The sequence below is a fragment of the Mustela nivalis genome (genome assembly GCF_964662115.1).
Source record: "Mustela nivalis genome assembly, chromosome: 4".
Lineage (NCBI taxonomy): Eukaryota > Metazoa > Chordata > Mammalia > Carnivora > Mustelidae > Mustela > Mustela nivalis.
Window position 1 is genome coordinate 136,271,055 of NC_139023.1, and position 27,847 is coordinate 136,298,901.

General features: G+C 33.3%; 1 protein-coding gene across 10 annotated transcripts in view; it reads right to left on the reverse strand.

Annotated features, from left to right (window-relative positions):
* The window catches only part of LOC309862871 (putative ATP-dependent RNA helicase DDX60), a 117,659-nt gene that overhangs the window by 47,240 nt on the left and 42,572 nt on the right, over window positions 1-27,847 (reverse strand). For all 10 annotated transcript variants that reach the window (XM_082727262.1, XM_082727257.1, XM_082727259.1 and 7 more), the window contains 12 exons: window positions 22,512-22,758; window positions 20,807-20,973; window positions 20,106-20,261; window positions 18,344-18,493; window positions 15,635-15,754; window positions 14,333-14,428; window positions 11,278-11,393; window positions 10,243-10,385; window positions 10,047-10,156; window positions 5,461-5,565; window positions 4,752-4,880; window positions 3,623-3,747 (listed from right to left, as the gene is read on the reverse strand). In XM_082727262.1, the coding sequence (XP_082583388.1) occupies window positions 3,623-3,747; window positions 4,752-4,880; window positions 5,461-5,565; window positions 10,047-10,156; window positions 10,243-10,385; window positions 11,278-11,393; window positions 14,333-14,428; window positions 15,635-15,754; window positions 18,344-18,493; window positions 20,106-20,261; window positions 20,807-20,973; window positions 22,512-22,758 (1,664 nt within the window). The remainder of the gene's footprint in view (window positions 1-3,622; window positions 3,748-4,751; window positions 4,881-5,460; window positions 5,566-10,046; window positions 10,157-10,242; window positions 10,386-11,277; window positions 11,394-14,332; window positions 14,429-15,634; window positions 15,755-18,343; window positions 18,494-20,105; window positions 20,262-20,806; window positions 20,974-22,511; window positions 22,759-27,847) is intronic.

Genomic DNA, 27,847 nt, shown 5'->3' on the forward strand with positions numbered 1-27,847 from the left:
TTTTTTAAAAAGATTTTATTTATTTATTTGACAGAGAGAGGGAGATCACAAGTTGGTAAAGAGACAGGCAGAGGGGGAGGAGGAAGCAGGCTCCCGGCGGAGCAGAAAGCCCAATGGGGCTGGATCCTAGGACCCTGAGATCATGGCCTGAGCCAAAGGCAGAGGCTTTAACCCACTGAGTCACCCAGGCGCCCCACGAAAAAGAAGTTTAAAAACAAAAAAGAGAGGCGCCTGGGTGGCTCAGTGGGTTAAGTTTCTGCCTTTGGCTCAGGTCATGATCTCAGAGTCCTGGGATTGAGCCCCACATAGGGCTCTCTGCTCAGTGGGGAGCCTGCTTCCTCCTTTCTCTCTCTCTGCCTGTCTCTCTGTCTACTTGTGATATCTGTCAAATAAATAAATAAAATCTTAAAAAAAAGAATTATGGTCTTTATTTATTTATATTGTTGTAGTTGCTCTTGTATTTAATTCCACTCATATATAGGTCTGCCTCCTAACAGAATCAAAGACCCTTAGCATTATATAAATATGTGTTAGTTCAGATTTCACAAATCTTTTGTGAATTTTAGATGCTTCTTTGTTTTTTTCAAGTTTTATTGAAATATAATTGACATGTAACATTGTGTAAGTGTAAGGTGTACAACGTAATGATTTGATACATCTGCCTATCACAAAGTGATTACCATAAAAAAGTTAGTTAATACATCCATCACCTCCTGTGGTTGCCTTTTGTGTGTTAGTCTGAAAAAATTTAAGATCTACTCTTTTAACAATGCAGTATTGTTAGCTATAGTCACCGTGCTATACATTATATGAGACCCTGAGACCCTGGTAACCATCAATCTACTCTCTGTTTCCATGAGTTTAGCTTTTTTAGATCTTATATATAAGTGAGATCATAGAGTAAAAATTTTGCTCTTAGGCAGGAACGGAGACAATGTTGGGTTCTTGCCCTAACTTTTTGGATTATGACTACTTCTTTCCAGAGACCAGATAAGGAGTAAAAAATGTTGGTATCCTGGTGAAGTGAGGTTTAAATAAATGGCAGTCTATGTCACATGGCAAGAAATTTTATATAGTAGACAATAAAATAATAAAGTTAATAAACACTTAAACATGTTATCTTCAGGTATTACTCTAAGTATCATAAATATATTAACCCATTTTGTTCTCACAATCACCCTATGAGGAAAGCACTATTATTATCCCTATTCCATAGATGAGAAAACGGATATATAAAGAGATTAAGTGATCTGCCCAGGATTCCACACCTTGAATGTGACAGAGTCTGGCCTCTAAGCCCATGTTCTTAGTGATTTCATGACTAAGAACATGGGCTTCTTTCATGTTGCTTCTTTTTTTTTATTTTAATTTGATTTACTTCGTTTAGATATACATTCTGCATGAAATGGCATCATTTTCATCAACAATTTTTAAAATCAAGATCACTAGATCACTTGGAAACAATTTTTCCTCTTAAATCTCTCTGATACCCTATTTAGAATGAATGTTATCAAAATTGGACTTCCATCAATTTCATTTTATCATACTGTACTAAGGGTTTTAATAATTCATTTGTATTTAATTTTCACCCCAACCCTACACATTACTATTTTTATCACCTCATTTTGCAAATACGGAAACTAAGGCTCAAAGCCATGAAGTAGCTGTCTAGAAGTGCCATACTAATTGAGAGCAGAAGTAGGACACAAACTTGGGACTGACCATGAAATGTGTGTTCTTAAGCACACACTAATGCCATCACTAAACATTAAACGTGCTCCACACATTTCTTTCTAGACACCAAACTGGAGAAGTTTGACAGGGATGACTATTACTTGATAAGTTCTCAGATATACAGATTGAGCCCTAAAAAAAATTGCAATTTATTGATGATCTAGGGTTACTTAGGATTAAATCAAACTGTGTAAGACCAAGGATTTTCATAGTATGTTCTGCAGAGAGCCCAAAATTTCATAGACATGCCAAGATTCAATTCCTCAAGAAAACTAAATCTATGAGGCTTTTGTGAAACATTTTCCATTTTTTAAGCGTTGATGAATTTTAATGCATCAAAATTAAACATAACGGTTTAACAAAAGATAGCATAGACAAAGTTAAAGGACAGGTGCTAGACTCAGAGAAGATAACTGCCAAATTGATAACTGACAAAGAATTATGTTGTTGTTTGAAAAACAAAACAAAACAAAGCTGTGAAACCCAAAAGAAAAGTTATTTGAATAGCACATGAGGAAAACATTAAAAGACTACTTACTTGAAAGAAATGCTCAACTTTAATACTGATCAGAGTAATGTAAATTACAACAGTAGCAAGAAATGAATTTACACAATCAGAATAACATTTACAAAAACCAATCTCACAAGCTTGTGATGACAGGTCAAAATGGAAACCTTATGAACTACTAAAGGGACATAAGTTAAGAAACTGCGTTAGAAAAATAGTCATGTTCCATTTATCTCATTAGCTTGCCCATACTACAAAATATAGTGATTGTGCTCCTAAGTAGTTTCCAAAGCAGCTTTTATAGGTACACAAAATGCTATATATTCTGTAGTACTCTTGCCTTTTTTTTTTAACTGCAGTAAAATTAACACACAATATTATATTAATTTCAGGTATATAATATAATGATTCAATATTTGCATATGTTATAGAAATGATCCCAACAATCAGTCTAATTAACATATTACTACACACAGCTACAGAATTTGTTTTCGGGCGACAAGAACTTTTAAGAACTAATCTCTTAGCAACCTTCAAATATAAAATACACCATTATTAACTAGATTATCTATGTTGTACCTTACATTCCCATGACTTATCTATTTTTTACCTGGAACTTTAACTCTTGACTTCCTTCACACATTGGGTGAAAATATTTTACTTCTTCAATGTTTTAAGTATGTATGTGTGCATGAAAAATAAATAGTTATTTTTGGATTTCTGTATTGTAGTTAGGCTTTCAGGAATATCTCAGGTGCACAAAATTAAAAACAATAAAATGCCACACCAATAAACATGCTAGTATGTTTTAAGGATACTTTAATTTTATGTGGGATACCTGTGTGTGTAAACATTCAATTTATTTTGCAAAATACCTCGATATTTACTGGAAATTTATAAGACTTAAATAAATATAATAGTTTACATTAAAAAGATAAAAAATGGAGTAGGAGACTATTCAAAGATGGTAATTTGTAATAGCACAAGTAAAAATATTTTTTTAAGAACTGGTATTTTTAAGAACTAAATATTTTGGGGGGGTACTTTGGTGTTTCAGTTGTTAAGACTCTGCCTTCCACTCAGGTCATGATCCCAGGGTCCTGGGACAGGAAGCCTGCTTCTCCCTCTCCCACTCCCTCTGCTTCTGTTCCCTCTCTTGCTGTGTCTGTCTCTGTCAAATAAATATTAAAAGAAAAAAAACTAAATATTTTCTAAACTAAAAAGTTCTGTTTTTTATATATGCATTCTGATAACAAGTGAGCACCAAAAATAGTTATGAGTACCTAATTACAACAGTAAAGTTTGTGTAATTTTCCTCAACTTAAAAGAATAAGCCTGATACAAATTACAAACAAAAATTAATTAAATTAAATGACTTACAAAAAAAATAATGCTGGTAACTTTTCCATTTTCCTTAGCTTTTCAACGAGAAGTGGAAACATTGTTATCATGTTTTCTGAACTAAAAACTGAATCAGGACTAAGATTCCTCAGAACCATTTTTGCCTGTAGCAATGAATAAAAAAGTATTAGTTTTAAATTCTGCACAATAAAAAAAGGAATTATTACTTCTGGATAAAATATTTTCATAGTTGTCTAATCTCTATTTCTGTGCTTCTTTAAAATAAAATATAATAAAATACTTATGAAAATATAACATTTTGTAAAGAACCATCAAAGAAATACACAAATCAATATACCAAAGAACAACAACAAAAAGACTAATACATATATACATGCATACATATATGCAATTTAACATGCAATTATGTAAGACAACAAAAGTCAGTCAGAAAGAGGTTGTTAGCAAATGATGCTGGTACCACTACCACAGAAGGTGGGGTAAATCAGTTTCTCTCCATATCTTGTATGAAAACCACTTTTAAATGCCTTTTGAAAGTTTTTAAATGACAAAATAAATGGAAGAAAATATAAATTAATTATGTTTCTGAGTGGGAGGAGATTACCTGAGTTAAAATGTAATGGAAAAAACTCAAATGGGAAAAGTCTAATATAAATCACTCACCAAAAATGAGAAACCTTGATGTATGATAATAAAACAAACTTCAAAATATAAAGACCATCAACTTACTTAATATAAATATGAAAACTTACATGACCCCAGGTGAACATTTTAATACACAATTAGTTCATACAAATTGAAATAAAGATCATAAAAGAAAAAAAATCCCAAGACAAAAATGATGAAATGTATAAAGGCTTCTTTTGAGCTACTGTTACTATGATTTCAATCTTTCTGCTGCCACCATATCAAAAACACTGACTGTGGATAGTGACACTGCTGTTCTTGTCCTATTGTTACACTGAACAGGAACCCGTGGCTTCTGGGATGTGTTTTAGAAAGCACAAAGGATTAAACAAAAAGAAATGTCCTTTTCCTCTTTCTATTCTACCTCAGAATCATTAGACTTCTGTTCTGCCTAGAGTCGTAAAATGAACATTGAAGACTAAAATAATAGTAATAATAATAATAATATTATTATTATTACCTCCTCAGCGTGGCCATTTTTGATCCAGCTTGTTAATTCGGCCTTTAAGCTCTCTTCATATTTTCTAGCATCCAACTTTTTAATGACTATTTTATTTTTAAAATGAATGAATTTTTCTGGATCAAATTCCTTGAAAAGAAACAGTACAAAATTAAATAAAATTATGCAAAATAATCCAAAGATGTTTCTCAATTATGTATTTCATTTAACAGAATTATAAACTTCTTGGGAGTACAGACTATAGAATGTCTTTTTAGCCCCTCAAAGTTTCCAATATATAAACCTAATAGGATGGAATAGGAATATTTTGAAGAGTTCTCTTCAAAGAAACAATGCAGAGCACAACCACATAGAAGATGAAAACAGACTGCAATTAGGGTATAAAGGGAAAAGGGGAGTACAATGAGCAAATGAAGGAGTATGAATCCAAGATGTAAAAGGAGACTAAAATATCAAAAATATCCCAGAAACTGAAAGAAGAAATATCTTCTGGAATTCAATGGCATTACATACCATTAAAGCAAAACACAATATGTTAGCAAGAAGAACGTCTCAAGAGGGATGATTTTGTTTTGGAAACTGTCTATCTATAATTTTAAAAGATTATATGCACATGAACAGAAAGGGTTAGAATTTGTCTTTCTGAACATCTGTGTTACCATCCACTGTAATAAAATTAATTCAAATCAAATATGTAATTATTACTTACCTGGGCCCTGGGCCAGCTTTCCCAGAATTGAAACATGCTATCATAGAGCTGGATGGTTTCTCGAGGGGAAAGGGTAAGATCAGAAGGAAATCCATACTTTTCAATCTACATTTAAAATAAAATTAAAAATTTTAATAGTCTTTCATTTTGTCTTATATTCTGTCCTTTGCCCTGTGAACCTGTGTAAAATCCCTGAACATGAGGCTGCATTATGCCAACACAGTAACTGATTATGTTATTTTTAGAATGTAAGCATTGTGTTCTCTTATTAATACTACTTGAAAGTGGTATATTATTTCGCCTAACTAAAAAACATATATGTAAGATAAATCCAAAAGTTATCACAATTTTTTAAATATAAATCTTATTTCTGTCACTGAAATGATTGTGATTTCTTAAGTCTGTTACTTAGTCTTTTATACAAGCCCGAGCTTCTCAGTTTCTAAAATGGACAATTCTGCCCGTGCCATAGATTTGTTGCAAGAATCAAGTTAGATAATGTATGTAACAAGTCCAGTGAAATATCTGACAGTTGATGTCTCAACTGTCAATGATCAACTTACAAGTCTTAATTTTTAAAATCAGTTTAATAATTCTATGGCTAAAAGCTGGGAATTCAATTCAGTTGTTCTCCACTACCTAGTAACTAATGAATGGGCAAAACCTGAGCTAGTCTACATTGAGAAGGAAGAGAAATAAAAGGTCATAAATTTGTACCAGCCTACATTTGTAAACACAATAGTATTATATCATGATGCTATTTTGCAAACCATATTGTCCCTAAGGCCTCAAGCAATGGTAAGAATTGATCTGTACTGAGCAGAAAGAGGCAACAGTTCCTTCCACGACTTCCTGGGGCGGACAGCTCTCCAGGACTGAGCAGCTACTCCTCTGTGGCATGGTAATGGGTCGCAAAGGCCAAGATCTGTTTTTTCTTTTTTCTTTTTCCAGAAATAGGCCTCATATGATTGAAGGGCAGTCCTTCACCTCAGTTGGATTAAGGCCACCCTACGCATCCTGTTTCACCCCTTCTCTTCTCAAATTATTTCTGTGACTAAGCTGAGGGGCAACAGTCGGGGTGGATGGTTCTTCTCTTTAGGTTACAATAATCTATTATGCTTTTTTGTGCCACTGAGTTCTTTCATATTAATCTGAAGTATACTATACAACATCAGGAATAATTTACTCATTTGGGAAGGTCTGCTTGTTTTGTATTGCTGCTACTTTAAGAAACACACTATATAAACACATGCTACGCACACAGCTATCAAAACACATTTAACAATGCCCTTTGGGTTTATCCTGCATTCCTTCTGCAAAAGTCCAGAAGTCTTAAGAAGACTCATACAACAGTGTGACCCTTGCAGAAGTCATATGGGGTCAGAGCATACTGTAGCAATTCTGTTGCTTTCCAGTGACTCTATTAATAGCTAGTGAAAAGGGAGGAAAGGCACTTGGACCAAAATGCCAATCTTGCTAGGTGCTCCAAATCACTGCACTTATTGCTACTTAAAGATAACCGGCCTAGAACCATCCTCCACAAAATAAATAATTTTTTAAATTCTATGCTGTTTTAGAATTGTCAGGTGACAGTGGGGAAAGAAAGAAAGAGACAGAAAGATAGAGACAGAAAAAGAAGACTTATTTATGTGTGGGTTTTCATCCATATTCTAAATCTAAAGTGTGAGGTTACAGGGATTTTGTCAATATTTTAGTTTTATTTAGGGTTTGGATTGGGCCATTGCCACACAAAGAGAAACTTCTGAAATAAAATCTTATTAGAAAATTACCATGATGACATGGGGAGATGGAGTGGAGAAGGGAGTTGAGGGAAATTGGAGGGTGAGATGCACCATGAGAGACTATGGACTCTGAAAAACAATCTGAGGGTTTGAAGGGGCGGGGAGTGGGAGGTCGGGGTACCAGGTGGTGGGTATTAAAGAGGGCACAGAGTGCATGGAGCACTGGGTGTGGTGCATAAACAATGAATTCTGTTACACTGAAAAGAAATTAAATTTTTTAAAAATTACCATGATTAGGATTCATTTGGTTGCTTTTAGAAGCCATTGCATCATAGCCCAAAGGCTATAACGTGATTCCCATTCATTCACTCATTCAGGTATTTGTTAATAGATCATTCAGAAACCTGTGATGATAGGGCAAACTCTGAAGTCGGTCTTGGTTGCATCCTGGCCCCACCACTTAGTTTTGGTGCAATAATGAGTTAGTTAAATACTCTATGCCTCACTGTTCTCATTTGTAAAATGGGAGTATCAACAACACATCCATCCTAAAACTGTTGTGATCATTTAAAGAGATAAAATACATAAAATTCTTAGAAATAAAGAAAATGATCAGTTTAAGTTGGCTGTCTTTACTTAACATATATTTATTAAGCATCTTTTATATACACAGTTTTTAGGAACTCATAAGGACATAAAATTTTGTCTTCAAGGAGTTATTCTAGTAAGATAAAGGAGACATGTATATCAACAACTTTAGCAGTAAGCTGATCATGACTGGTGTCATATAAGAAATACAGACAAGGTGCTATGGAGAGATTACATCCAGCTAACAAAGTCACAGAAGGACTCTGAAGATGTTTCACATTAGAAGATTCATACAAGGGCGCCTGTGTGGCTCAGTGGGTTAAGCCTCTGCCTTCGGCTTGGGTCATAACCCCAGAGTCCTGGGATCAAGCCCCACATCGGGCTCTCTGCTCCTCGGGGAGCCTGCTTCCCCCCTCTCTCTTCCTGCCTCTCTGCCTACTTGTAATCTTTCTATCTGAGTCAAATAAATAAAATCTTTAAAAAAAAAAAAAAAGAGTCATACAAGATAAAGAGGATCTGGGGGCACCTGGGTGGCTCAGTGGGTTAAAGCCTCTGCCTTTGGTTCAGGTCATGATCCCAGGATCCTGGGATCGAGCCCTGCATTGGGCTCTCTGCTCAACAGGGAGCCAGCTTCCTCCTCTCTCTCTCTCTCTGCCTGCCTCTCTGCCTACCTGTGATCTCTGTCAAATAAATAAAATATTAAAAAAAAAAGATAAACAGGATCTGAACAACTGGCATTTGGCATCTGTTGGTGGTGTCAGGAGCAATATAAATCATGAGGTCATCCACATAAGATACATCAGGTTTTGGGGCCAGGTTAGAGAAGACCTAGGAAGCCAAGCCAAGGAGCTATGGATTTAATCACTTCCAAAGGAAAGCCATTAAACTTAGCAAGATCATAAATATGTGTTAGGAGTTTTACCTGACAACAAAATTTAGAATATATTCTACTTGCTAGGTTTTGAAAGGAAGGTAAATAATGACTAATTATCACTTTGAGAGGCAATGAGAGCTTGAATGGGTTATTCCTAAGAATAGTATGAGAAAGGAAGAGAATTATGCCTGGAAAATTAAGAAGTCTTCCCCCACAGATACCTCGATGCTCCAAATAATATCTTAAGACCTCCACTGTATTGATTCACTACCAAATAATCATGTTATAATTGTCTTTTCCTTATTTAACCTAACTGACAGTGATCAGATTCTCACATGTTCTAGGAGCTTTCCACATATAGTCGTGCACTAAGGGTTGGTGTCACAAAGGTGGACAGAGACACATGGGTACTGAGAAGGACAATGGGCAAAGATAATATCCAGGAATAAATAAATTAACTTAAAAAACTTCAGTCCTTGGGGCGCCTGGGTGGCTCAGTGGGTTAAGCCGCTGCCTTCGGCTCAGGTCATGATCTCAGGGTCCTGGGATCGAGTCCCACATCGGGCTCTCTGCTCAGCAGGGAGTCTGCTTCCTTCTCTCTCTCTCTCTGCCTGCCTCTGAGTGTACTTGTAATTTCTCTCTGTCAAATAAATAAATAAAATCTTTAAAAAAAAAAAAACTTCAGTCCAAAAAAATGACTAAAATTTTTAGTCATTTTTAAGCCTTGTGGATCCAAACATCACTGAGGGTTCATTGAAGACTACAAAGTTATTTTTGTTACTTTTAAAAAACCGATGTTAATAAATATTCCTCAACCCTGAGAAAGGATGATATTCTGCCATTTGAAACAACATAAATGTACCAAGCACACTATGCTAAGTTATACAGAGATAAGTCAGACAGAGAAATACAAGTGTCAGCATAATATCACTTATACATGGAATCTAAAAAAGTCAAACTCATAAAAAACACAGTAAAATGATAGTTACCAGGGGATGTGAGGTAGAGGAGTTAAGATCAGTTGTTTAAACGCACAAATTTGCCAAGAGTAAACACAACATAGAGATTTAATACACAGTATAATAAATATGGACAATAATATTGTAGTATAATTATATAATGTGATAGAAGTGCTAATATTGTTATCACAATTATTTTACAATATATAAATATATCAATTAGCATGTTATACACCGTACATTTAGACTTACATGTCAACTATATTCAATAAACTAAATAAAAAATAAAACTAACGTTAAATATCTGTTACAAAGTATCTATTCTACAGTTCTCCTAAGAATCAACTAGGCAGCTTTTCAATTTTAACATATATACAACTAATTTATATTAGTCAGGACAAATATGGCTAAAGTATTACTTACATGGTCTGTTGTTAGTGCAGCACATGGGTGAAAATGATCAAAACAGATGTCATTATGTTTTATTGAACATATATACTTCTCTAAATCATTGTATCTCTCACCGTAGAGCACTAAAAATGAAGAGGAAGAATTTCCAAATCAGTGGACACATAAGGACTACAATGATTTTGAAGCAAAAGAAAAATTCCAAACATACCAAGTCTAACTTTATATGATTCCTTTATTTGGAAGTAATCTTTGGGAGAATTGGCACAACAGACAGCATTTTTTTTCAAAGCAGTATTTTTTCTCATTGTATTGTCTTCTTGTTTCCAGTAGTGTTTTACTGATTGTAGCCACCTTAAAAAATAAATTTACATATTATGCAAACAGCAATATAATGCTACTTCTTGTGACATTAAATATTTTAAATAAAGATGCCTTAAAAATTATAATTAAAGGAATAGGCCTTAGAGGCAGACTACCTGAGACTGAATTCCAGCCTCCTTATTGTTGTCTGATGCTCTTGGTTGAATCACTTACATTGTTTGTACTTCATTTTCCACATTCTACATTCCATAAAAATGGAAATAATAATAGTAGTAGAAATACAAATCAATAGTAGTAATGGAAATAGTAAATCATAAGGGTTGTTGAGTATTAGTAAATTATTAATGTTAATTATCAATATCAATTATTAAATTAGTATTACTGAAATACTAATTATTAATATTAATAATTTGCTATTTGCAAAACACTTAGAATAGTGTATGACAGACAGTAGCCTTTTCTCTAATTGTTATAGCAATGAGGCAAAAATCTAGCCCAAAATGAAATGGGCTTTTCAATTAGTAAGGTTTTGCTATCTTTCTAAACATCTACAAAGTGGGACAACAGAAAAAATCTCAAGGTCTGTGTCAGGGAATGTCATTATACTATTTCATTTTTTCTTTCTTGCTAAAGGACAGAAGAAAAAGGAACATAAATCTATCACTGCTGGTGGACTTTTTTTGACATATGAAGAAATTTTTTACTCAACAGCAGATCTGGCTGGGACAGTCCTTGATTTTCCTTTACTGAGTGTGGCCTTTCTCAGCACCTGCCAAGAAGTGTGGTAGCTGCTCTGTTGCTTGTACAGCCAGAGATAAGTTAATAAACTCACCAGAAAGTTAGGAAAGTCTCCAGAACCTATATAGAAAGTATAAAATTTAAAACTGAAATGCATTTATCCAAATTGGAACATAATACCTACTCAGTGAGATGCTGAGGATTACTTATGGTAGCTGAAAGAGCCAGAAAAGGGCATCGGATCATGACAAGGAGATGCTCCCAGACTTCTGCTCCAATTTCTCCACCAAGACAATGGACCTATTAAAAAAAATTCTCCTTAAAAAGCTGATTTTAAAATAGCAAATGAAAATAAGACACAGAAGCTCAAATCACCATATATAGTTTCATGTTCCTTCTATTGACAATGCCAAGTTTATATAAATATCCACAAATCAGGTAAGAGAAAATCTTGACACGAATTTTCTTCAATCCCCATGACCAATCCATCAATAACTCCTATTTCTCTTACTTTCAAAAATTTCTTTCAAATCTATGCATTTCTCTCCAATGTGTACTGTCACCCAAGCCACCATCATATCTCAGCTGCACCACTACAACATCCTCCTGACTACCACCTAGTTTTCCTCGATGTCCCCTAATTCTTCTATCACAGCCAAAACGAAATGTCTTAAAGACAAATTAGATAAGTCCATGTCCCTAATTAAATTTCTTCAATATCTTCCTTTGCAAATGGAACAGAATGTTGACTCTTTAACAGGGTGTACATTATACTTAATTTGTCCCCCTCTTGCCTCTCTAGCTTCGTTACTAAGTCATTCTGTCCCATCCTGCTCCCCCTCTGTTTAGGACATACTAGACTTTCTGTTGTTCCTTGAACATACCTTTCCTATCTCAGAGCTTTTACATGTATCATTCCTCCTGCTTAACATGCTTTTACCCCTCTTTTCAGCTTGTATAGTTCAGGCTAATGGCATATCATTAGAAGGACTTTGCTGACTGCCACTCCAGAGTTGCTCTCCTATGGCCTTCCTGCCATTATCAGTCATGCCAGAGTGTTCTTTCCCTTTACAGTATGTAACAATATGGGTTTGGCATAGTCACATGTGTACTTGTTTGTGTGCTTACTTGTTTAATTCTCTTTTCTTCAATTACTCTGTGACTCTAGAACCTGGGCATTCCCAACACCAACAGTGCCTGGCATGGGAGGGGAACCCCTTAAATATTTGCTGAATTAATGAATGAATGTCTTTTAATCAAATAGGCAAACTAAACTCAATTCAGAGAAGATTCTCAAAGGTAGTCTTCTTTAAACAGATTAAATTATGAAGCCTGGCAATTAGCGGGAAAGTACCACCTGAGACAGAGATTAAAAGTTGTTTTTTTTTTTTCCACTGCCCATTTGGTTTTGCCTGGTTAGATAATATACAACTCTGCTGAACGCTTTGTAAAAGCAGATAGTACTTCCCTCTGACCCTGCCAGAATTGGCATTAGCCTTCAAAACCTTTCAGCTTTACCTTATATAAAACTTCCCCAGTTTTATATGAGGTATAAACTTATATGAGGTATGGGAACGCCATACCATTTCAGAGTTTTGAAATTAGAGTACAACTGAAGTTCTTGATTACAGAGAATTGTTGAATTTTTATTTTGAACAGAAATATTCAAAGCCTTCAAGATGCAATATATACAGAGTAACTAAAAATAAGCACCAAAAAATCAGTATCAAACAAATAAAACATATAGCCAACTTAGTAGCTCCAAGTTTACAACAAGAATAGTTAAGTTAAATACAAGTTTATCATCTTCTTCCACTTCAGGCTGAAATTCCTTGGAGCAAAGGAATATATCCTTTTATAATATTTTAAGTATCTTTCAATAAATATCCTTAATAAAATATAAGGATAAAATGTTATAAATATTTAATACATATTTATTTAATATCTATTTAATATTTATTATTTAATATAAATATTAAATAAATAAAATATGTATATTTTATATGTTACATATAAATTATATTTTAAGCATATAAATATATATAAAACATATGTTATATGTAAATGAATACAATATGAATATTGAATATGAATATGAATAAATTTAATAAATATATATTTTATATGTATTATATAAATATATAAATATAATACATGATTATATATTATATAAATATATGCTATATATAAATTAGATATTATAACATATGTAAGTAAAATATATATATATACACAAATAAAATATATGACTATAATAAACATATTTAATAAACAGCATATAATATTTAATAAATATATATTTATATATTTAATATATAATATATTAAACATGTATTTTATATTATATAAATATATTTTAAGTATATATATAAAATATATATTTATAAAAATACAAAATAGAATATAAGGATAAAATATTATAAATATTTATAAATGCTATAAACTTTTATAACATTTATAAATACTGTAAAAATGCTATAAATATCTTCCATTTGTCTCTATAAACTTCCATTATTTTCCATCCTGGTCTCTCTGGCTTCACTTCAAAGACTCCAATGCTCTCTTTCTCCCTTGGACTTGACCAATGGAGAGCCTTGGCAAGGGATCAAGAGCAGGAAGGAAAATGACATCTTTATTTCATTGGCTCCCTTCCTGAAAGGTTATCTTGAATTAGCTATGCCCCTCAAATAAGATTAATACTCACAATACAGCTACCTCAATCAATCTCCTTCTGCGTATCAGTAACTGCTTCTTTGTCTTGTCCCTTTAAGCATAGGGGTAAGTTACTAGCTCTGAATACCACACTAACCTTTATAGTTTCCCTAACATACACTTTTCGAAAACTCTCTGTTGTGTTTTGACTGGCCATTTGTTTTCTGTTGTGTTTGATGACTGACAAAATTATTCACATAACTGCTATCATTGTTAGAGACCAAAATGCTTTGCTCTAGAAGTCAAAACTGGATTTTGAAATCTCTACCAGGAAAACTTATGTCATGGTGGTTAATTCTGCCTTGTTACACAGACCTCTGCAGCATATACCAACATCCCCTATTGAGTCACAACAGCAAAATGCAGCCAAAAGACAGCATGATTCACTGAGGAAACCATTCAGAAGGAAGTACCCCCCACAACCTGAACTCTATACAAAAGGATAAATGTCTTAAAGTACCAAATATCTTCATTATAGCACTTATGTACACTAGGAAATCAACCTAGAGAAACAATACCAAACCTACCTCATCGAATATAACATATCTGATCCTTTTCACCCACGTTTGGCGATGAGGAGCTAATAGCAGAATTTCAAAGCAGACAGGAACTGTAATAAGTACCTAAAAATAACATTGTATAAACAAAAATTTTGAGTACTTTACTATGTGCAGACTTTGTTATAAGAATATGAAAAATAGAGTTAAAACTCCTGAGTATACCTGCTAATAATTATGATATAATATCACTTCTGAGAATATTTCATTAAAATTGTGATATATTAGGTTAAACCTTATAAAACTATAATTCTTATGAGTCAAAGTGGTAAAATATCATATTTACCATTTAAATTCTTATTTATAAGCAAAATAATACAAATGGAGTTAATCATCGCAGGTTTATTTCTTCAATCTGACCCTGAGATAGTTTTGTTTAAAAATGTCTATAGAGGATCAACAACTATGGATATTGGGAGAAGAAGAATTGGGCTGAGGGAGAAGTTATACTTCAAAACAGGCCTGATGAAACCTTGGTGAACCTGGTACAGAATTCTGGAGTGAATACTGGCTGTCAGAGCTATTCCACATGAGGCCAAAATGTCCCAGCATTTATACCCCTGCCTAGCTCAACCACAGGACAGGGACTGTGGAGGCAGAACTAGAGGAACTGACAGCTGGCATTTGTCTTGACCACTCTCCCAATATCTGGGCAGCAAGTCCATCCTTGAAAGGCAATCTGGGTAACACATCTTCATGTGTTATACTATATACTATATACTATACTATACTATACTATACTATACTATATACTATATACTATATTATGTACTATAATCATCTTTTCACTTTTTGTTCAGTCTTAATTATGTATTTATGAATTTGTTAAGGAGGAAAACTATCTATGGCTTACTTAGCATCAGGTATTCTATCAATAATACGTTTTTTAAATTATGAGTATATTACTCATCAAGAAAAGTGAGAATATCCTGATTACCAAGAAAAAGTCTTTCTGATTAGAGATTTTTTATTAATTTTTTATAGCATTAGGTTCTTCAGATCATTTTTAATCCATTTATAAACCAAGATAATGTACTAAACTATAACTGAAATCTGAAGTTCAAACCTAAGTGTTCTTAGAGAAAGATGAGTGCTATTTCTCAACTCTTTGGAATGTAACAATATTAAATTTTCTGTAAAGCCATTTCATCTTTTGCAAATTCAAAAAATCATTTCCATGAGGCTTTGTGAAGATGCTGAATTTTGTTAAAGAGAAATATATTAGTACTATTATATAATTTGAAAACAAATGCATTAATTAATATAACCTACCTGACAGTTTAGGGCATCGTGACGATAATCCCTTGTAAAAACACCACACAGAGCTTCACCATTTGGCAGATTTTTGGTGAAACGATTCTGAACAGTTGCTGCCACTTGATTAACAAGAGCCTGATTGACAAGGGAAGAAATTCAATAATCACATAATAAAGCACAGATGAAACCTCAGAGAATGACAGGAACTGTCTAAAAATATGTACAGTTAAAAGTCAGAGAGCTTGGGGTGCCTGGGTGGCTCAGCTGGTTGAGCAACTGCCTTTGGCTCAGGTCATGATCCCGGACACGCGGAATTGAGTCCTGCATCAGGCTCCCTGCTCCATGGAGAGTCTTCTTCTCCCTCTGATCTTCTCCCCTCTCACGCTCTCTTTCACTCTCTCTCTCAAATAAAATTTTTTAAAAATCTTAAAAAAAATGTCAGAAAGCTTAACAGAACCTTTCTTATGCCCATCTACTCTAAATACACTAACATGCTCTCTTTGAAATATTTGACTAAGCATGTGAACCACATTGATAAACTTCAACTTAAAGTAAAATGGGGGGAAATTGGGCTTAATCAGAAGGAAAAAAACAGGAAATGTTGCTCATATATCAGAAAAAAATAGCTAAACACCTGTGTGACCAAGGCTTAGAAAGAAGCTGTGAGTCTACTATAGAAGAAAGACCAAGTGAAGGATTGTCAGATAGATATGTGGTTCTTCTATTTGGGAACTACCTTCAGACATCTGAAGTTTGAACATATACATGAATACTTAGGATCAGGTGACTAGTGGAATCTGAGTATGTGGAATCTATAAACATCTTTTTTATACTTTATGCCCCCCTCAAAAGTAACACAGATTAAAACATAAATTTTAGGGGCACTCAGGGGGTTAAGTCTCTGCCTTCAGCTCAGGTCATGATCTCAGGGTCTTGGGATCAAGTTCCACATCAGGCTCTCTGCTCAGCGGGGAACCTGCTTCTCTCTCTCTCTGCCTGCCTCCCTGCCTACTTGTGATCTCTGTCTGTCAAATAAATGAATAAAATCTTTAAAAAACCCCATAAAACATAAATTTTAAAACATAAGCATAAAGACACTAAAAAGTGAACATTTTCACATATCTGAGCACACACGGAAACATTAAATGAAAATACTGAAAGACCTGAGTACACAAAGTTAGTAACAAAACATTGTCATTAATATGACTCAACATAGTAAAAAGACAAAATAACCAATAAAAGTATATGCTATGATACACACAGAGCAATGTACTTAGTATACAAAACAAATGAATGAAAAGCCAATCTCAATTCCCCCAAAGTAAAAGACAAACGGGCAAATGCATCTATAAGTAGTTCATGAATAAAAAAATATCAGAGCCCAAAATCACATAAAGATACCCAAATGACTAGTGATCACAGAAAAGCAAATTTAAATATGAGATAGCAGTTTTCACCTGTGAGTAAGGCAAAACATTTTAATAATAATAGAAATGTTAGAGAAGATAAGAGAATACACACTGCCATATCTGTCAGTGGGAATAAAAATGGATTTGAACTTTTAAAAGAGTAATTTGGCAAAAAGTAACCATGTTGTTACTAAAATTCTACTTCTAACTAGGTTAATTTTTTATATATATTACTAATTTCTAGTAATGAGCACTTATTAAGCCATGAAAAACAAAAAAAAAGCTACAGTAAAAAATAGAGTGCTCATTTCAACTAATCATATTGATCAATCTGATTCTAAGGCTGACCACAATTCACTAAATTTTTCCTAGAAGCTTAAATGGAGTCTGAATTCATTTTAATCTATAGAATTAAAGTTATTTAAACTCAATGTGCCTTTTCTAAGAGTAATCACTTTACAAGGGTTATGAGTGAGGATATGCAAACTTACACTTTCTGAAAGTCAAACTTTCTCCTTAATGACAAAGATCATATTTTTTGTTTTTAAATTTAACATTAAGCAGTAATAGATTTAAAAGAAATATGACAAAACAAATGGGCTTGAGAAACAGGCCAGTCACGAATGCCCAAGAGCAAATCAGTGAAATTCCATAAACCCTGCAAAGCCAATATTAGATTCCTAAGTGACTCAATATTGCCCAGCAAAGTGTGAGTGCTTCTCTCAAAGTAAGCATAATGCTGAATGACAAAACCACAAGACCAGACCTTTTCCTCACAATGGTTCTGAGAAAAGAGTTACATTGGCCTCTAAAACTGGAAGGAGAAAATATAGGTCACAAAATGAAGTGAAAGTTACAGAAACAGAACAAATTGATGGATGCCAGGGGTAGGAGTTGGAGATAGTGGGTGGAATGGGTGAAGGTGGACAAAAGGTGCAAACTTCCAGTTACAATATATAAGTAGTACATATGTAATGTACAGCATGGAAACTATAGTTAACAATACTGCATTGCATATTTGAAAGTTGCTGAGTATAGATCTTAAAAGTTCCTATCATAAGGAAAAAAGTTTGTAAGTATATAAGGTGATGGATGTTAACTAAACTTATTGTGGCAATTATTTCACAATATATACATATATCAAATTATGTGTGGTACACCTTAAATAATACAATGTTATATGTCAATTATAGATCAATAAAACTAGAAAATAAACAAATAATATAAAGTGAAATAGATTCACTGTGTGAGTACATGTATTATTTTAAAAGAAAAGTTTCGGAATGAAAGAAAATGCGAGTCACTTGAGGGCTACCTTTGTTGGTGCAACATACACGACCACCCCTTCACTGCTCTCCTTCAGCACCTTCTCCATGCAGTAGTAGGAAGCATAGGTTTTGCCTGAGGATGTTGGGGCGACAATCACTGCTGACTCATTATTATCCACAACATCAAGGAGCTCTCGCTGCAGGGTTCAGAGAACCATTCACATCAATAATATGAACAGCATGTTACCAAAGCAAATCGATGAATACACTTCTATTATAATTTTCTGAATTTCATATGGAATGATGGGGAGTTGAAAATGCATGAAGAAACACAGGAAAATCTGAAAAACTCATAACATTCTCTCAGAAGACAGGATTGCTATGCTTTTGAGCATCTGCAGGGGAGTTTGTGTGTGAAAAATGGAAAATGAGCCTGAATAAAATATCTCGTCACTGAGAAGATTTCTTTTTATCTAAGTATTTGTCATTGATTCAGTAGAGTGCTTCCCTAAAGGCTTTGAGAAATTAAGTTCTAAGAAGTAGCCAGTGTGTATTTTTGTAATAGTGAAATGATAGCTAAGGAGAAAGAAAATCAATCCTTCATAATTTCACTACTTATCTTTTCTTTACATACAAAAGAATGTCAGTTACCTACTTTGGAGGGCACAAGAAACTTCAACCCTTCAGTTTATGTTTTTTTCTTTTTAATTTTTTTTTATAAACATATATTTTTATCCCCAGGGGTACAGGTCTGTGAATCACCAGGTTTACACACTTCACAGCACTCACCAAAGCACATACCTTCCCCAATGTCCATAATCCCACCCCCTTCTCCCAACCTCCCTCCCCCCAGCAACCCTCAGTTTGTTTTGTGAAATTAAGAGTCACTTATGGTTTGTCTCCCTCCCAATTCCATCTTGTTTCATTGATTCTTCTTCTACCCACTTAAGCCCCCATGTTGCATCACCACTTCCTCATATCAGGGAGATCATATGATAGTCAAGCGGAGAAAGACAACTGTCTGCACACTCTTAATGTAGGTCCACACTGGGCCACATCTCAAAATTAGATGGACACAGAATAATTGAAATGTGTGTGAAATTAATAAAGAGCACTTGGCAGCTTTGTGTCTTACACTAAAGTAAGGAACAGGTCCTCCCATTCCTGAAAAGGAGGCAGGAATTTTTAAAGATCTTACACTATCATCAACATAAGAAAGATAAAGTCATATTCTGAATTTGAATTCTAGTAGACTGAACCTATGAAATTGCATGTTTGTAGGTAAATACATTCATTTATTAGCAATTTTATATGGTTTAATCTATGCAGAAACATACCATTTTACCCCAAGTTTTATATCCATCAATTTTACATGTATGTATAGAAGAATGGCTATGATGGTGACAGGTATAGCGTGTGAATATCTAAAAAAATTGCTATGTTGTTTAAACTACCAAAACTGCTCTGTGTGCATTTACATATGAAATCTTCTATTGACACAGGGAAAACATGGAGGTTGTTCCACAATGATATAACTGAATAATACAGACAGAACTTTAAAAATGTATGTGAATTCATCCAAGTACCTCCATTTATAAAAAATGAACAAAATGAAAATTTCACTTCCTTTAAATGGAAAAGACTTTCTATTTCATCATTTCCAATGATAAAATAATTTTAAATAACATGATTCCATATGAAGTTCATGCCAAATATAATATGTAAAGCCACAATAATGAGAAGGTCCTGATATTACATTTAATGATAAAATACAAATAAAATAAGATTTTTGTTTCATTCAGTTATTACCTGCCATGTGTCAGGAATAAAATCCTGAACTCTGGGATCTGGATCTTTTCTCTCATCTCGTATCAAATAATGGCCCATGTACTGTAGTTGAAACCGAACTGGCCCAATGCCAATTGAGTATTTATCTATTTTCTTCTTTATGTCATCTCTTGCAACCTACATTATTTCAAAAGTCCATTTGGAGAGTTATTTTAAACTACAACATTATTTAAATAATTAAGTAATTAATTTAATGTATTATTGAGTACTTTTTACAAGAAAAGCATTTTACCATCTTTTCAATTTTGTAGTATTTATTGATGAAGTTCTTTACCACCTCAATCACCATCTTAACTGTGAGTACATTGACAGACGTCAAGATTTTCAAATATCCATTATGGTATTTGTAGCTACAATCTAATACACTTAAAGACAACTAAACCATCACAATATAGTTTTTAAATTTTTTGCTAGAATTAAATACAGTATTAGTTTAAAGGGTCTGCAGAAATTAACTGGCATCTGTTTGTTCAGACAAGTATCTGTATCAGTTTTCTAGTTTATTTCAAGTTTCGGCAGCTGAATTACTAGCAATGATTGAAGACAGGAGTAAATATTGTCAGTTAAAAAAAGAAAAAATCTAGAAGAAGGGACTGCATTTGCAAGACACTTTATGTACACCCCATAATTATTCTATTAAAATGAGCTATTCTGAAAATTACCTGGGTCGGATAGAAAGAAGTTGCCAATTCATCAAATCCTAAATACTTCAGGCATTTGGCTATGAGTTGCTGATCTGCCTCCTGCAAAAGTTCTGGGTATTTTTCCATCAAGGAATGGATCCTTTTCATCATTTGAACAGCTATATTTAAATCTTTTGTGGTTTCACCTTGGCAAATAATAAACAATATAATTTTATAAAGACCAATATAATTTTTATAATGTTTGATTATCCAAGGTTTGTCATCCAGGCTATCAATCTGACCTAATTATTTTATTTAACATTTATATAGTTTTTGGAATACAGATGACTAGGTAAAATATAATTAAAGTGCGCCTATACCTACTTCATCATTTCTATGGACAACTGGGAAATAGCTGTGCAAATAAAGGAGACAGAGAAAAGTCTTATAGTTCATGATAGTAATAAGATTATTAAAGCTCAAGGTTGTATTAAGTGTTCTGGGGAACAACAAATATTTTCTTACCTATTATTTTCATGCCATCTCTACTATCGTCAAAAAAAATATTTAGATGACTTTAAATATCTGGTTAAAAACTTTGCAAAATTTATTGAGTCCTACTGTTGACCATAGATAATTATTTTGTACAATTCATTGGAGGTTTTCAATTAGTCTATTACAACTGAAAAATACAGAGTTTGTTAATTCTTCTTCATTTCTTCATGGTTATTACATTCTTTGTATTCTTCCTAACTGCTAACCTTTCCATACTTACTATGTTAGGGCTGTTTTTAATTTCAAATTTCTTCCAATAAACCTATGTTTTAGCTATCTAACAAATATTACCAAATACCTACTGAGTACTACAAGAGACTAAAAAAAATTTTTAATATAGAATTATTCCCCTCAGGAGAGTAAACCATTTAATTCTGATCTTTCTTAGTAGGAGTCAGCTGCAAATTCTGATACAACATCTTGTTTGGGGAGAAATATATAAGCCAGATCTTGTGCTTCTCACTGTGAAAAAATCCACAGTGAAAGGCTGACAGCTTTTGAAGTTAATACAATGAGAGTAGGGGGGAGGGGAAGGATCCAGTGACCATGTATTAAATGGATTCAAGTGTGGAGATGCCAGAGACAGACAGATCAACTAGGTTACTGGGAAGAATTGTCAGTTTGGAGTTCTTATGGCACATATCATTTATCTGTTACTAATTTATGTACCTTTACCCAGGTTTATTTCCCCTTATCTTCTTCTTCCTGTCTCTTCTTTTTTATTCTACTATGTGTTATAGAAATTGCAAAGTATAGCACATGGGTATCATGGAAACATTTAGAAGAATTCAACATGGCTGGCAAACATAATCTTTAGTTTTACCCAGAAAGAAAACGTTTGCACTTCAGATTTCAAAAATGAGAGACAGATCTCCCAGAGTGCCTCACCGTCTTTGCTGGTTTCTTTAACTATGCCCACAGTTTTATAAGAAGTTATTCTTATTCCTATCTTTGACTGATTTGATTTGAATTTGCTTAGGAATGTGCTATATATTAGCTACTTTGAGATTTCACTGCTCACTGATAAAAGAAGTAATCTTTAGAGGAATTCTGTGAGGATAAAATCGCATAATGAATCTAAGGCTTCTAACACAAACTTCCAGTTAATAAATGACAGCTATCATCATTACATCCTTTGATTAATTCTCCAGTTCATCAAAACAAAAAACACAAAATCACATAAATTTACCTCGGCAATGTTCTTTCCATGCTTTCAAGCAGGCAGTCAATGCTACCATTTCAACTCGAAATTTCACTGAGTTACTTTTACATGATTTCAAAAAATCTTCCAGGTTCTTTATTCCAGAGTTTAAGTTCTCTTTCATTTCCTCTTCAATAGAAAATGACAGAGCACTCCATTTTTTCTCCTCTTTTTCCTCTTCCTTAGCAAATAATCTCTTTTTATTCTCTCTAGTAATTATTTCAGCCTTGGTCTCCTGTCCAAAAAAGGGGAAAAGAAGCATATCATGAAACAAGTTGGAAATATTCCAAGATTAAATTTCATATATGAGACAATATTTTTAAGCATATACTGGTTATTTTGACCATCATTCTGTTCTTGAATAGGAACAATTTTAGGTTCAGTATTTATTTCTTAAAATTAAACCCTCTCTTAATTAAAAACTTATGACAATTAAATTTAATCACTATAAAGCCTCTCTGCAGATAACTATATAGATTTCTGAGTGGTATAGATTAGATTATAAATCAAAGAGTAAATTAATAAAATTGGAAACATCAGGCCACTGTTTTCTCATGTCTCCTGCATTGCTTCCTGCTGCTCTCTCTGGATTGGATTTTCCTCTTCCATTTTTCCATTGTCATCTCCCTGTCTCCTACTTGTCCTTCAAGATATTTCCTCTATGAAGCCTTTCCTAACTCCCAAGCTTAACTCATATATTTCTTCTCTGCCAGGGCATCTCTCTATCAAAGTACTCATTACATATACTGTAGTTATGATTTTACTTGTCTATCCCTCTAATCTATCTAGATTAACTTTCTTGAAACAGGAATATGTCATAGTTGTCTGTATGTTTCAAGCACAAAACATTTAGCTTATAAAAAAACATTTAGCTTATAATATTTGATAAGTGAATGAGGAAAAGCAAAAGCAGATGAAGGAAAGGAGTGGATAGAAAGAAACAACATAAATACAACTGATTTGCTTTATCTGGATAAGCTTTTCCAGTTGACTTAAACTCAATATGGATCCTCTTTACTAGACTTTTACCAATCTAATTCATTAATCTACAAAAACAAATTAAAGAATTGTATTCACTAGAGAATTCTATAAATCTTCCATTATTCTGATTAGTCATGAAATTAACATATAAGTTTGTCTACAATGAAGTCAATATTATTTGTCATCATTTTCTCAATAATTCTAATCGACATTATTTGAGGATTCCTAATGTTTTAATCTGCCAAACGTTTGGTGCTCAGTTAACACAGCATGATTCTTTCTCAGTACGAAAAGGGTGACCCTTGGCCCTTTGCCATCACAATGCTTATCATATCCTGAAAATGCAGACTTATTAAATGGTTGCTAGAAGAGCACTTTATATAGTGCTGAGAGTGTTTATCTTCAATAAGATAACTTATTTAATTTCTAATAATGTAAGAGAAAAACTGGCATATTTTCAGTCTTCATAACTTATACCATATAATGAGAATTTTTGCTACAAACTTTCTATTTTATAACATCCCTCTTAAAAAAAAAAAAAAGAAAAAAGAAACTTCTTCATAGCCCTAAATGAAAAAGGAAAAGTAATTGGATGATTTCACCAACAAAAAAATTGTCTATGAAAATAAAAAGGGGGTTGTCACCAAAAGAAGAAAAACAATGACTACATACATGGGCTTGGGAAAGGCTGCTTTTTAACTATTAAAGCAAAAGTCCTCATTTCTGCTTGGACTTTTTGAAAAATGTCAGCTTTACTGAGTTATTATGGAAAAATATAACTAAAATATTTAAAGTATACATCATGGTGATTTGAAATATGAATATATATAGTTGAACTTTCCCCATTGGGTTAAGTAATCCATCCATTACCTCACACATTTATCTTTTTTGAAAGTGAAAACATTGAAAATCTACTCTCTTAGTAAATTTTAATGATGTATTACAGTGTTATCAACTACAGTCACTATATTTTACATTGGGTTCTCAGACACTATTCACTGTATAGCTGAAAGTTTGCACTTTTTTACCAACCTCTACCTATTGCCCCCACCCACCCAGTCTGTGGCAACCATTTTTTTTTTATTCCACATATAAATGATAACATGCAGTATTTATCTTTGTCTAGTGTACTTCACTGAGCATTGCCAGGTTATCCATGTTGTCAGAAATGGCAGGAATTCCTTCTTATAGCTAAATAATATTCCATATGGGGTATATATACCCCATAATCTTTATTCATCCATCCACTGATAAATGTTTACTCTGTTTCCATATCTTGGCTATTATAAATAATGCTGCCATGAACATGGGGGTGCAGATATATTTTCCATAGCCTATTTTCATTTCCTTGGATAAATGCCCAGAAGTGGATTGCTAGCTCCTATGGTAGTTCTATTTTTAATTTTTTGAGTAATATCCATATTGTTTCATAGTAGCTGCACCATTTACATTTCCATGTACAGTGCATAAGGGTTCCCCTTTCTCCAAATCCTTGTCAACACTTGCTACCTTCTGTCTTTTTCATGGCAGCTATTCTGACATCTCTGAGATAATATTTCATTGTGGTTTTGACTTGTATTTCCCTGATGACTGACGATGTTGAGCACGTTTTCATATACCGTTGGCCATTCATATATGTTCTTGAAAAAAATTCTATTCAGTACTCAGTCCACTTTTAAAACCAGATTGTTTGGTTTGGGGGGGTGTTGTTATTAAGTAATATTACTTCTTTATATATTTTAGATATTAACCCCTAATCAGGTATATGATTTGCAAATATCTTCTCCCATAGAGTAGACTGCTTTTTCATTTCACTGATGGCTTCCTCTGCTGTACAGAGTTTTTAGTTTGATGCAGTCTCATTTATTTTTGCTTTTGTTACCTTTGCTTTTTTTGATGTCAAAAAAAAATCATTGCTGAGACCAATGTCAAGGTACTTACCCCTTTTTTCTTCTGGGAGTTCTATGGTTTCAGGTCTTTTATTCAAGTCTTTAATTTATTTTGAGTTGATTTTTATGTATGCTAGTTTCATTCTTTTGCAGGTGGCTGTCCAATTTTCCCAACACCATTTATAAACTGTCTTTCCCCTCATTGCATATTCTTGCCTCCTTTTTCTTGAATTAAGCATATATGCATGTTTGTTTCTGGGCTCTTTATTCTCTTCTATTGATTTGTATGTCTGTTTTGGGGCCAGTACCATACTCTTTTGATTATTACAGCTTTGTAGTATATCTTGAAATCTGAGATTGTGATACTTCCAGTTTTGTTCATCTTTTTCAAGATTGCTTTGACTATTCAGGTTCTTTTGTGGTTCCATACACATTTTAGAATTATTTCTTCTAATTCTGTGAAAAATGTTATTGGTAGTTTTATAGGGATTGAATTAAATTTGTAGATTGCTTTAGGTACCATGGACATTTTGAGAATAATAATTCTTCCAATCCATGAGCACAGAATATCTTTCCATTTTTTTGTGTGTCATCTTCAGTTTCTTTCATTGATGTTTTATAGTTTTCACTAAGTAAAGTACAGGTCTTTCACCTCCTTGATAAAATTTATATCTAGGTATTTTGATACAATTGTAAATAGAATTGTTATCTTAATTTCTCTTTCTGCTAGTGTGCTATTTGTGGATAGAAGCACAACAGATTTCTGTACATTAATTTTGTATTCTGCAACTTTACCAAATTCATTTATTAGTTCTAACTTTTTTTTTTGGTAAAGTTTTTAGAATTTTTTTTATATATAATGTCATGTCATCAATGAATAGTGAAAGTTTTACTACTTCCTTACCAATTTGGAGAACTTGTATTTATTTTTCTTGCCTAATTGCTCTGACTAGGATTTCCAGACCATTCTTTTTTTTTATATATAATTTTTTATTTTTTATAAACATATATTTTTATCCCCAGGGGTACAGGTCTGTGAATCACCAGGTTTACACACTTCACAGCTCTCACCAAAGCACATACCCTCCCCAATGTCCATAATCCCACCCCCTTCTCCCAAACCCCCTCCCCCCAGCAACCCTAAGTTTGTTTTGTGAGATTAAGAGTCACTTATGGTTTGTCTCCCTCCAGACCATTCTTAATAAAAGTGGTGAGAGTGGGCATCATTGTCTTGTTCCTGAATTAGAGAAAATGTTTTCAGGTTTTCACCTTTATTATTGTATAATAACTTTCCTTGTTTCTTATGATAGTCTTCACCTTAATGTCTATTTTCTCTAATATAAATATAGCTACCCCTGCATTTTTTGTTTTCTATTTGCATGGAATATCTTCTTCCATCCCTTTACTTTCAGTTTGTGTGTCCGTAAAGCTGAATAAAGCTGAAGTGAGTCTCTTTTAAATATCATATAGTAGGGTATTATTATTATTATTATTATTATTAATTCAGCCCCTCTATGTCTTGTGATTGGAGAATTTAGTCCATTAACATTTAAATTAATTATTAATATGTATTGGCTTACTATGACCATTAATTTTTTCTGACTGATTTACAATCCCTTTGTTTTTCTCTTTTACCTCTTGCTTTGTGACTTGATAGCTTTCTGTAGTGGTATGCTCAGATTCTTTTTGTTACTTTTAAAGTATGCAAATCAGTCTCTTTCTGGGAAAGACTGGGAATAAGCATTTCAGTCTGCTGCCTCTATGCCTTGGGTGGGGATAATCAAGCTACAGTCTTGTGGGTCCTGTGGATGCAAGCTTTGTTGGCATTCAAAGCTAGATGTTTTGAGAGGCCCTTTCCACTCAAAGTTCCTCAAGTGGAACTCAAAAGTTGGGGTGCCAGACCAAAAATTTGGTTCTAATCTTTTCCTCCTGAGGGCAAAATTAGGACTTTGGAGTTTTCTCCTAATTGCATGTCTCTGTACCAGGGATGGGGTTTATAGTGAGAGTATGTTTCAGCCTCTTCTTCTACCTGTTTGATTGTGAGATTTTTCTCATTTGTTTCTCATTTTCTCACTAGTTCTCTAGTTTCTGGATTGCCTTCAGAGAAAATTTTCCTATATTTATCTGTAAATTCTGTATGTCCATGGGAGGAGATGATTTCAGGAACCTCCTATATTGCCATCTTAGACCAGAATTCAAAAGAACTATATTATTAATTTTATTTCAACATTTCTAAATCCAAGCCTTTAGTAACCTATTGTCTTATATTCTTTTTCAAATACATATACATTTTATTATGTATAGAGGACCATATATAACCTTGTATATGGAGGTTAGACTTTCTTACCAAATAAATAAAATAATCTAAGTGTTCATATATAAAAATAAAAAGCATAGAATGAAAAGAAACTACCAGAGGAATTTAACAAATAGCAACTTAAGAAAAGTCAGAAA